The sequence below is a fragment of the Solanum verrucosum genome, unplaced genomic scaffold, assembly GCF_900185275.1.
Source record: "Solanum verrucosum unplaced genomic scaffold, falcon-dt-bn FXZP01000183.1, whole genome shotgun sequence".
Lineage (NCBI taxonomy): Eukaryota > Viridiplantae > Streptophyta > Magnoliopsida > Solanales > Solanaceae > Solanum > Solanum verrucosum.
In genome coordinates, this window is record NW_026020430.1 from 612,993 (window position 1) to 625,376 (window position 12,384).

Below are 12,384 nucleotides of genomic sequence, written 5' to 3' on the forward strand. Positions count from 1 at the left end.
AAGAAAACGCAATTAATTAAGTTCTTTAGTTGGGACATCGCATGTTATGTAAGACATAAAGCATGTATTTGATTTATCTCAAAATTTAGTTTGAGTTATTATTCCACTTGAATATCTTTGTTGAAAAATTATTCTATTTAAAAAGAGCTTTTTTTTAAAAAAAAATGTTTGTAAAACTATATTGTTTAAGTAGAGTAAAAATATTTCAAGGCACCACGTTAGTATATTTTGCAGTTTGAGTGATAGATAAAGATAAATGATTAAGCATCGACGCCGACATTTGCTAGGACTTTATATGTGTCAATAACTTTTTATACTATCAAGCCATTTAAAGATATTTATAAGCAACCATCAATAAAAAGTGAATTTTGTGTTTTTGAATAAAGTGGATTATGTCCGTGCTAATTTACTAGTAAGTTATTTGTGAGATCTCCTCGATAAGCAAGTTATTAGTTTTGTTTATCAAATCAACGTTAATTTACTAGTTCCCAATTTTAATTTAACTATTAATATTAGTAAAATATCGACAATTCTTCGTACAATTTAATAAAGCCATGTTTAGGACACCTGATAGTTGATGTCATATTATCTGTTTGTTTTAAGACTTTGTGCACTTTTATCTATTTTTTCTTAAACTATGTGCATTATTAATTTTCTAAATGTCTAAACAATATATAACTCACTCTTAACATTGTCAATTTTTTAATCAAAACGTCATGTATTTTGCAGATATAAAAATTACTGTCTCCGTTCACTTTATTTTAGTATATCAAGAAATGAACTTTTTTTTTCTTTTTCTTTTATCCTCAATATTTCATTTATTTCTTTTTCAGATCATTCTCCACAATTTACGATTAATTATCAATTAATATGAGTAAAATATTTATATTAATTATTGTTGTGGTTGGTGTGGACTTTTTCATAAATTTAGCATATGCATGAATTCTTCCAAGAATGTGGATTTACATTTCATCGCTTGAAAGTTCATTAATTCCTATTTAATAAAATATTTATTTGTAATTACGTGTGACAATGAGTTCTAATCTCATCATTTCACTTTTAATAAATGAATACGTTACACACTTAGTAGTTGTTAGGATGTCATATGGTTAAGCATAATGTCTTACGTATATAATTATTGTTATAATTACAGTATCACAATTATGTTATATGTATCTCGTTTATGTATTTTAAAGTATTTGCAATATTCCACATATGCATAAAGATTCAAACAAAAAAAAATCACTTATCTTCATTGACTATTAAATTACACCCTTGAGTACTCGATTTTATTTAAAATAATTATTTTGGTCTTCATCAAAATTACACGGGGTAGGTGAAGGGCAACAACCATAGACAATAATTTTGACTCCCTGCAAATCGAATAAAATAATTGTACGTAAATTAAATATAGTTTGGAATTAGGCCATCGAACGTGTTCATGTGAAGACCTTATCTTCAATGTCAGATGAATCTTCTATGTTTTATTTGAAAATTATCATTTTATTGCAAAAAAAAAAAAAAAACAGTTATTTAATTGTCTATTTGTTGTCAATGTTTTTATATAACTTGATCCAACAAAAATCTCAGTACTAACTTTGTTCTTGCTTAGTGGTATTTAATTAGTGTGGCTTTTATAATATTTTGAATTGAAAATGAAATAGGAAATTTTAGAAAATATTGAACAACAAAAGAGAAACAAAGTTTTGATTCGTGAAAGATTACTATCTTTTGATTGATACTATCCAAATATGATATATATTTATAGAGCTATAACTATAAATACTTAGATAAATTATTTTTAAAATCACTCAACTTAAGTGCAATAAATTAAAATAATTAAAAAAAGAATAGCACAATAAATAAAACATAGTAACAGTATACCAGTCTAGTTTTTAGGGCTATAAAGCATAATAAATTTAGTAAAATATTACCGAATATATGTTGTATACTGAAGTAGATGAGATTGTTTCTCTTTTAATCAGATGTCTCGAGTTTTAGCTCTGATACGTATAAAATATCCTTAATAGGAAGCGGCGAAACACTATCCTTGAATGAGGTCCTACCCAACATAAATTCAAATCAATCGAACTCTAATATAAATATCAAACACCAAGTAAAAATCTATAAATTTTCTTTTAAAAAATAAATAAATACATGGTTCTAACATGACCAATGACCAATGACCAATGACCAAATGGACATATGTCAATTGTCATCGTACGGACGTCCAAAACACCGAGGTTGACCCTCCGGGTCCTTTTGGGTCATTTTACGGAAGGAGCAAAAGAATATTTATAACGTATAAAAAAATTATTTAAAAATATCCTTTATTTACATATTGATTCAAAAATATTTTCAACCTATTTCTTTGTTCAAGAAAATCTTTACAATTGACATCTTAAACTTAATAATTTTTCCAATTAAAAAAATATCCTTGTAACTTTTAATAATTGACCACATATACTATATTACTATTTAATTCAAAAATTAAACTCGTTAATTTTGATCTTAAAATCGTGATTCACTCAAATCAAGTATATATAACTTGAATCTTGCATATGTAATAAATAAGTATAAATAATAATGCACATTGACCACTTAAATAGGTGAGGTAAATCAATGAGTTTAGATATTAATGAACTTTGTAGACGAGTTATTTATCATAACAGTACTCTTATCGATTTATTAACAGCAAATAAATCCATGTCATGAGGATTAGTAATGTGCAGGGAGAAATTTGTACAAAAAAACTATGGATAAACTTCTTAATAATGAAATTTGGGGACAATTAACAACAAGGGACGATCATAGTAAAGCTTACAAGTGATTTTTCGATGTGATTATTCATGATATTCTGTAATTGTCATGGATCCTTCACTTTCATTACATCAATATGAAATTGAATTGCCTCGTAATAAAGCAATAAAACTTTTCCATATATTACAAAACCACTAAATCAAACAATTGGCAGAATTTCAAACTCAATTCAATAATATTTAAATTCTAAATTTATCTCTGTACCTATTCGATAATTAATTTATTATTTTATTTTTCAAGGAAAAGTAATGAACTTCATACTAACTTGGCCTCTTAAGTAGGGAAGTTCACCCGCAACATATTACCCATTACCATCATTATATAATACATCAATTTTAATCGAAAGTTGCAATTTCTATTTAAGGGAAACTTTTTTTGCTCTCCAAATAATTTTATTTAATACTTTTTGGTCTTTTTAAAGCTACTAATAAAGTTTGATAATGAGAATTTATAATTTTTTTCAAATTGCCTTAAAAAAAATCTGTCTCTATATAATGAATAGTGATGTCCACGTACGGAGCAAAGTCCTCCATTTGAATAAGTTGTGCACCTTTTTTTTTTTTTCATTTTGTTCGAACCACTCGTAACAAAAGAAAATTAAACTACTAATTTTAAACCACTCAAAATAAAAGAAAAATTAGAATAGAAAATGACTCGCAATCGTTATTTAATTTATTAAAAAGTATTAAAGAGAAAACAGGGACCGCACAAAATAATATAATGTCGTTGTTTGAATATCACCATATTTGGGACCAAATACATTGGCATAGATAGGACCACTAGTCCTTCAACTTCTACCCATTAACAAACCACAACCACTTGAAATAATGGGAAATTGTAGTGTACTATATAAGGAAAGTATTTTAAAATTAAATACGTACAATTCTTCATATAGGCGTATTTATATGTACTAGATATGAAAGGGCCCGTTAACGGGCCCAATATTACAAATTTAAGAGGTATTTAATTAATTTTTTGAAAAGAAAAATTATCATTAATATTTTCTAATAAAAACGATAGTAAATGATAATAAAATCACACTTTATATTAATAACAATAATAATAATAATTTATATATATATATATATATAAACATATATTTTTATCAAATCATAACTTGTAACTTATTTAAATTGTCTTAATTAACAATACAATATAATATGCACCAATGGTTATTTTAACATAATGTCAAACATAATTAAACAGTTAATTATATATATATATATATATATAAACATATATTTTTATCAAATCATAACTTGTAACTTATTTAAATTGTCTTAATTAACAATACAATATAATATGCACCAATGGTTATTTTAACATAATGTCAAACATAATTAAACAGTTAATTTGATGATATTCTTTTCACATTTAGAGTAGTATAAACATGAAAAATAAAATAAAATTATATCTTATTTTAAGATAATAAAATTATTTTTAATTATTTATTTTTAATAGATATGAAAAATAAATTAACACAAAGAAATAGATAATCTTTTTATTTCACTTTATTTGAAAATCAACATCTGATTATGAAAATTACAAATATAACTTAAAGTTGTATTTGAAATTTGAAAAACATTCAAAACCTTGTTAATACTTTAAGGGGCCGTTTGGTTACCGTATAAGATGCATTTTTTTCTCATATATAAAAAGTTGTATATGTTTTACTATATTTGGTAGAAATTTTGTATTAGGTAGAAAAGCCAACATGACTTACCATGTTTGGTTGATACGTTTCTCAATATTGTATAAAAGTTATTCTTGTATTAATTCTTTACGGTGTATGGTTACATTTTTTGTAATCCTACATAATTGATACCTACATAACTTATGAGGGAATCTATGTATAAATTATACATGATAAAAGATGGAATAAGTTATGAGGATATTAGTTATACATGTATTAAAAAAACTACACATTTATCCCTATTACCTTTTTATATTGAAAACTCTAGAAAAAACTTTACATAACTATTCTATTTTCCTATTAGGTAGAAAAGCCAACATGACTTACCATGTTTGGTTGATACGTTTCTCAATATTGTATAAAAGTTATTCTTGTATTAATTCTATACGGTGTATGGTTACATTTTTTGTAATCCTACATAATTGATACCTACATAACTTATGAGGGAATCTATGTATAAATTATGCATGATAAAAGATGGAATAAGTTATGAGGGTATTAGTTATACATGTATTAAAAAAACTACACATTTATCCCTATTACCTTTTTATATTGAAAACTCTAGAAAAAACTTTACATAACTATTCTATTTTCCTAGCTATTTTTGTTTCTTATTTCTTTTGTATACGAACAATTTTTTATTTGTTTTCATTTGAAATCAAAATATAAATATTTTATTAATATGATGAATCGGAATGTATAATTTTGACAACGCATATGCTAATCATATATTATCACCATATATTACTAAATATATTCCACATATTTAATTATTATGTATTGTTTTTTTATTTGGAATATAAATTTATATATAACTCATATATTTGGTATACTAAAAATGTACAAACAATACATGCAGCATCTTGATAGAAATTTACATTATATAAAATAGGATTTTATAATGTACTTGAAATATATTTATGGTATTTTATTTTTATAAGCTTTAAACATTAAAAAAAAAATAGAGAGAGAAAAAATAAATAGAATTCCCACTTAAGTATATAGAAGATTTCTTTCTATTTTTATTTTTTTTTGGAAATTATACTATTTGCTTGCTTATTTATTTGTAAATAATATATTCAATAATTAATAATTTATGTATTGTAATCTCTACATAACTAAGTAATACCTACATAACTAATATTTGCATAATTAACACCAACATAATTAATACCACATAACTAAATCCTACATAACTAAACCATGCATTACTAAAAACTGCGTAAGTCTAACCAATAACCAAACAGCCCCTAACTATATTATCCTTTTTAAAATTTATCACAAATTCTTTATTCTTATAAAAATGGCCCCATTTGAATTATATTTCATATTAGTTTATTTATTTTTAAAAAAAAACACATTCAAATAATCAAATATAATTTGCAAAATCAATAGCTTGACACAAGTTCAACTTCAAAAATTTTAAATAAAGTGATATTTTTTTGTTATAGTATGTGGTAGTTCTTATATGAGATCTAATCTATGACATTATACAACTATCTATTTTGAGATATTACTTTTTTTTATTGCAATTTGGTTGTACGTCTCAGGTATATTAGTCAAGTAATTTTTAGAAACTGAGGAATATAAACCATATTTAGAAAAACATAATATATAAATATATCTTTTAACTTGACTTCGTCTGACATCTATGACATTCAACTTAGGGAGTGCACAAGTAAGCACTTAAAATTTTATAAAGTTGAAGAAGTAGACACACGCGTCCTACGGGGAATAACACACGTGGGAGCCACATAAAATATCGCATAGGACGTGAATTATATTGTCACATAGGACGTCAAGTAGGACACAAGTGTCAACTTGTTCAATTCTATATAAGTTTATGTGTCTACTTATGGATATCTAAAATTGAAGAACATGTTAGATGAAACAAATTAAATGACATATTTATATATTATGCCTTTAGAAAAAAGTATATTTAAATTCTAAATATTTTTTGCATAAAATTTAACCAAACATGACTTCAACTATAAATTTTTTAAATAAAATAAACAGTATTTTTTCATGATCAAACCACACTAAGAAAGGAAATGATTAAATGCCCTCAAATTTGAATTTTTGGTATGAAAAAATCTCATTAAAAATTATACATTCAAAAATAAAAAAGAATTTTAAAAAAAATTTATCAGCTTGAATGTACATGGTTTTGAAGTAAATCAATAAATGGGGTCCATGTAACTTTGCAATGATTTCTTTTACTCCTCCCAATGTATTGGTACACGTGTGCCCATTAAAATCCACAACTATTGACTTAGTGATGGATTCATTGGGAATTACATAAATTTTGGTTGGTTTTTTTGGAAATTTTAATACTTTATGCACAATGTACACTTAAAACTAAGCTTGAAATATTTTTTGTTTGACAAAACTACCCTTGGTCATATAAAAAAAGAAAAATACAACCTTCCTTTGACCAGGAGTGCACAGATATCAATATATATATATTTCTATATATTAGTATAGAAGTTATAATTTGCCATTGTATTTTTGATTTAATATCCGTTGTGCCACTGATATTTGCCCTTCTATGTTTGATTTATTTTCCGTTTTGCCACTGGTCGTTGGTTGGCTTCACTCTTCATTAGTATAGAAGTTATAATTTGCCATTGTATTTTTGATTTAATATCCGTTGTGCCACTGATATTTGCCCTTCTATGTTTGATTTATTTTCCGTTTTGCCACTGGTCGTTGGTTGGCTTCACTCTTCTATATAATAATATTCATGGGTTGTGGTGCACCGGTGGGAGTGTTTTATCCTTAACCTCAGGTTCGAGCCTTGGGTATGGAAAAAATTATGTTAGAAGTGCCATCTCCGAATGAGCCCTGCAATGCGCGATCAGGATGAATGTGCTCTGCAGTGCGCGATCTGAATTTAATCGAAGCTTCAATGTGGGCTCCGATCACCAAATAAAAAATAAAATAAAAAAATCCTTTTTTTTTTTATAAATATTCTTGATATATAAAGGGGTAACAATTTTGTAGTACTATATATTTGTATCTATGGCTCGAAAATTACATGTAAAAAACTAAAGATCATATAAAAATCTACAAAAAGTCGAGTACAATGGAAATTGTGAAAATTAGTATTGGAAGATGTAAAGGTAAAAACCTTTAAATACATGTGCCAATTGCAATCATATGTTATTTTTTATAATTTCTGGATATGGATATATTTTAAAGTGTACCAATCGTATAAGGATATTTTTGTTTATCAACATTCAATTTTGATCTTCACCTCTTAATAAAAAAGCAATACACTATTCCTTTGGTTGCCAATTTGAATAAATTTTATAGATAAATGAGATTTCATTAATTTAATATTTTAAATTAAAAATTTAGATATTAAAAAACTATACAAAAAGGAATTATAAATTACATTTTTTTACATATCAATATGATAAGAAAATATATCATAAAACATTGGTCAACGTTCTTAACTTTTAACTCTAAAAACTTGGGTTCCACATTAATTTTTAATTTTACTAAAAATAATCTCAAAATATTTATTATTTTAATTTAAGGTAAAATGAATTAACTTTGTTTCATGTTACTCATAATAATTAATTGTCTTGGAATTGGAAGTTATTTTAATTCCTCGATATCTTTTGAGTCAACCCTATCACATAATAGAGTTTATATTATTTCTTGTGATTGTACGCTATTATACAATGAAAGATTTATTGGTGTGCACAAAGTACTCACTCGAAAGACAGAAATTATAGAGACAACAGTTTATCATGTCTATTTGGAACAATCTCTATCATACCCAAAAATAGTGTTTACTTTTCAAATTTCGCTTATAAAATTATACCAAAAAAGTTATTTTTATTTTCACCGCTATCTTTACTTGTTCAGCTTACCGTAACCCTGTCTACAATCTGCCTTTCTAGCCACGTTTTACACCTTCCACAGTCTCCATTTGTATCGGTTCACACACAGTAAGCAAGCGCCATTATCCTTCTCTACCCCATTGGCAAACCCACAGCCACAATTTTCCAATCCTCCATTATCCCTTCTACAATTTATTATATAAATACCCACATCTCCCTGCTCTTTCTCCCTTATCATCAACAACAACCAAATTTCTTCTTTTTTTCTCCCATAGTAGCAATCTATCAACAAAAACAGAGACCCCATTACAAGAATCTTGGAATTTTAGTTTCGGGTTTAAGAGGAAGGGGTTATTGTATTTGCAGTTTTGAGGGTAAAGCCCAGTTTAACAAGTTGTAGACATCACGGCTATACACAAAGTAAACCGCCGACCACTTTTACATGTTCCAGCAGTACGTCGTAAGGGTTGTGTAACAGCTACTAACCCTGCGCCGCACGGTGGACGTGGCGCTTTGCCCTCTGAAGGTGGTAGTCCTTCCGACCTCCTCTTCCTTGCCGGCGGCGGTTCTTTCCTCTCCTTCTCCTACTAGATATAGTTATACTTACCGTAGATCTCTAGCTTATTACGTACAGTTCTATCTAGTATTCTCTTGATTATTTGAAGAAAAACACAAAAAGAAGTAAAGATGATGCTCAAAATTAAGAGGGTTCCTACACTTGTTTCTAACTTTCAAAAGGATGAGGCTGATGAAATTGGTGCTCGTGGTGCTGGTTGTGGCCGGAATTGCCTCAGGAATTGCTGCCTTCCAGGTACTGTATACTCCCTTTTCCCAATTGTTTGTTCAATTAAAGCTGATTTAGCAGAATATTGATTTTGTTGTTATGTGTTTGTACTGTTGAAGGGTCAAAGCTGCCACTGTATGGTTTCAAAAATTTGAGCTACGGCAAGTCTGTTGCCGCCGATGAAACAAAGGAATCTCCGATCGACTTTCTGGAATCCCTTGTTCTTGGGGAAGTAAGTGCGAAGCTTCTTTATTTGGTTACTGTTTTGTTATTTTAAAATTGCCAATTTTGAGATATTTTTTATTTGATTACTCACTTTTTTGGTCAATTTTGATGTGCAGTGGGAGGATCGTCAGCAGAAAGGCCTCTTTCGCTATGATGTCACTGCTTGCGAAACTAAGGTTTTTTTTTCTTCTCTCTTGTGGTTACTGTATTTGATGCCTACACGTTCTGCTTTAGTTATTACCAGTTAGATAGACATGGTTTAGAAATGCTGGTTTTACAAAATCTATCTAGGGGACTATTAGAAGTTGCAAAAGATAATAATCTCTTCGTCCATATTTGACTTGACACATCCCTTACAAAGTACTTAGAAGGTATATAGGTATAAAAAAATGGAATATTATCTCTTGTTTTGCCAAACTGGATAAGTAAAAGTGGACATTTGTTTTTAGTATAGTAGATGAGTAAACATGGATAGAGGGAAGTAGTATAACAATAGGAAGTGAATAGGGAAATTTTGAAACAGTAGAAGGTCATGTAATTCTGGAAATTTGGGTTATGTCTTTTGGAGGTTAACATGGTTATTGATAATGAGCGGCAAGTGATATGAAGTATTGAACCAATTCTTACCTTTATAGAGTAAGGTTGAGGAAGATGTAGTCATTTATGTCTTATAGTAGCATAGTAAATTGATGTTACGTAGTGTTTAAAATTGAACTAGCGTTTTTTGTCGGTGTGTGGAAAATTTGAAACGAGTGTTGTGATATTGCTCAGCACTTGCTTTTCAAGTTGTTGCTTCGGGAACTTACTGATTTTGACTGATGTGAAGAAAGGATACTTCATTTGTGAATTGGCAATTTAATTTGAAATAAATGGTTATAGGTGATTCCTGGAGAATATGGTTTCGTTGCTCAACTGAATGAGGGAAGGCACCTCAAGAAGAGGCCAACTGAGTTTCGCGTTGATAAGGTGCTGCAGCCTTTTGATGGAAGCAAGTTCAACTTCACTAAGGTTGGACAGGAAGAGTTGCTCTTTCAGTTTGAAGCAAGTGAGGAAGATGAAGTCCAGCTCTATCCAGATGCACCAATTGATCCTGAGAAATCTCCAAGTGTCGTTGCCATCAATGTATGTTCGTAGTTAGTTTTGCACATATACTGGAACCTTTTTTGGTAAGTAGAAACAGTGATTAATGAGTATATTGGTTTTCAATGCAACAGGTCAGTCCCATTGAGTACGGACACGTGCTTTTGATCCCTAAGGTCCTTGAATGCCTTCCCCAGAGGATCGACAGGGACAGCTTCCTGCTTGCACTGCACATGGCTGCCGAAGCAGCAAACCCATACTTCCGATTGGGTTACAACAGCTTGGGTGCATTTGCCACCATCAACCATCTTCACTTCCAGGTAGAGTCTACAACACTTTCCATGATTGACATAGTTGAGAGCTTTCATAATGAAGAAGGAACTCAAATCTCATTGCTGTTGATCTCTTCAGGCTTATTTCTTGGCTGTGCAATTCCCCATTGAGAAGGCCCCAACTCAGAAGATAACCGTCACTGATGCTGGAGTGAAGATATCGGAGATGCTTAATTACCCAGTTCGAGGTCTCGTCTTTGAGGGTGGAAATACTTTGGAGGATTTGGCCAATGTCGTCTCAGATTCTTGCATTTGTCTGCAAGAGAACAACATCCCTTACAATGTCCTAATCTCCGATTCAGGAAAAAGGATATTCCTTCTCCCACAGGTATATAACTCTTTGAACCACATTTTTACAACTACTTTGGGATTCCTTAATTATTAACAGTTCCTCCCAACAATCGATCACTATTCTAACTTATATGTATTTTGGTGGATTGAAACAGTGCTATGCAGAGAAACAAGCTCTTGGAGAGGTCAACGCTGAACTCCTCGACACCCAAGTCAATCCTGCTGTTTGGGAGATTAGTGGACACATGGTCTTGAAGAGGAAGGAGGATTATGAGGGTGCAACTGAGGCAAATGCATGGAGGCTTCTCGCCGAGGTCTCACTCTCTGAAGCAAGGTTCCAAGAAGTGACTGCTCTCATCTTTGAAGCTATTAGTCTCAGTGTTGAAGAGAATGAGAACGCCAATGATGGTTCTCCTGAGGATCTAGATGTCACACCTCCACAGCCCATGGAGGAGATTGATGGTCTCAACACCCATAGTACCATGGTTCCCGCCTAGGGGTTTCACGGCCCAGCTCTGGTGTTTATCGCATGTTATTATTTCATGAATTTCCATCTCTAGCTACCCTTGTGAAATATCACTAAATAAGGCAAAACCATGTTCAATGTATTAATGAATTTGGTCTGTTCCTCTGTGAACTGAACCTTGTGTATTATTGCTTTTTATCTGGTATAGCCATGTTCTATATATATGTAATGTGGGGTTGGTGTGTGAAATGACCTTGGGGTACTATGTATGCTGTTTTTAATTAAGACAATACTAATAGAAGTTGGATTTCCCTATTTATTGTCAAACTTTGTGCGTTTGATGTTATAATTGCTTCCACTTGAATGGTGATATTGCCTTTGTATGTGTATTTCAGCAGGAAGTACAATTCACTCTTATTAGCTCTTTCCTATGTATGCTACGAAATACTGACCATTATAATCATGTTAAAGTTGCACAAGAAACTGAACCACTTACAGGAAAAAAAATTGACCAAACTTTGGACTAAATTGTCTGAAGTTGTTCCCAAGGTTTGTAACAAGTTCACTGGAATTAGTCTGAAATTGTGGAACAAATTAAACCACCTATTAAAAAGTTGTTGAAACATAATTCATAAATATGCAATTTTTTAATGAAAATCACAATACAACATACTTATAGATTTTATACTTACTTCGCCCATATTAATTGATCACCTTACTATAAATAGTTGTCCTAAATTATTAGACCATTTACCAAACCAAGACAAAACTAATTAATATTTTCCCAATTTACCCCTACAATTAATGTTTTTTTGAAAGCCTAAACAAGTTCCAAAAAGCTT

The 12,384-nt window shown here is 29.7% G+C and overlaps 1 protein-coding gene across 1 annotated transcript; it reads left to right on the forward strand.

The window, feature by feature from the left end:
* Positions 1 to 8,381: 8,381 nt before the first annotated feature.
* On the forward strand, positions 8,382 to 11,686 carry LOC125807392 (GDP-L-galactose phosphorylase 2-like). Its single transcript, XM_049487100.1, has 7 exons — positions 8,382 to 9,175; positions 9,268 to 9,380; positions 9,490 to 9,549; positions 10,253 to 10,495; positions 10,588 to 10,773; positions 10,865 to 11,113; positions 11,232 to 11,686. Exons 1-7 carry the CDS (start codon positions 9,052 to 9,054, stop codon positions 11,571 to 11,573), a joined length of 1,317 nt encoding a protein of 438 aa, XP_049343057.1. The 5' UTR covers positions 8,382 to 9,051; the 3' UTR covers positions 11,574 to 11,686.
* The last annotated feature ends 698 nt before the right edge of the window (positions 11,687 to 12,384 follow it).

What these genes read in the sequence shown, in the direction of transcription:
- LOC125807392 (XM_049487100.1), top strand. Translation starts at nt 9,052, where the DNA reads ATGATGCTCAAAATTAAGAGGGTTCCTACACTTGTTTCTAACTTTCAA. An exon ending in TCACTGCTTGCGAAACTAAG is followed by an intron (nt 9,550 to 10,252) that starts GTTTTTTTTTCT and finishes AAATGGTTATAG; the next exon opens with GTGATTCCTGGAGAATATGG. An exon ending in TCAACCATCTTCACTTCCAG is followed by an intron (nt 10,774 to 10,864) that starts GTAGAGTCTACA and finishes TGATCTCTTCAG; the next exon opens with GCTTATTTCTTGGCTGTGCA.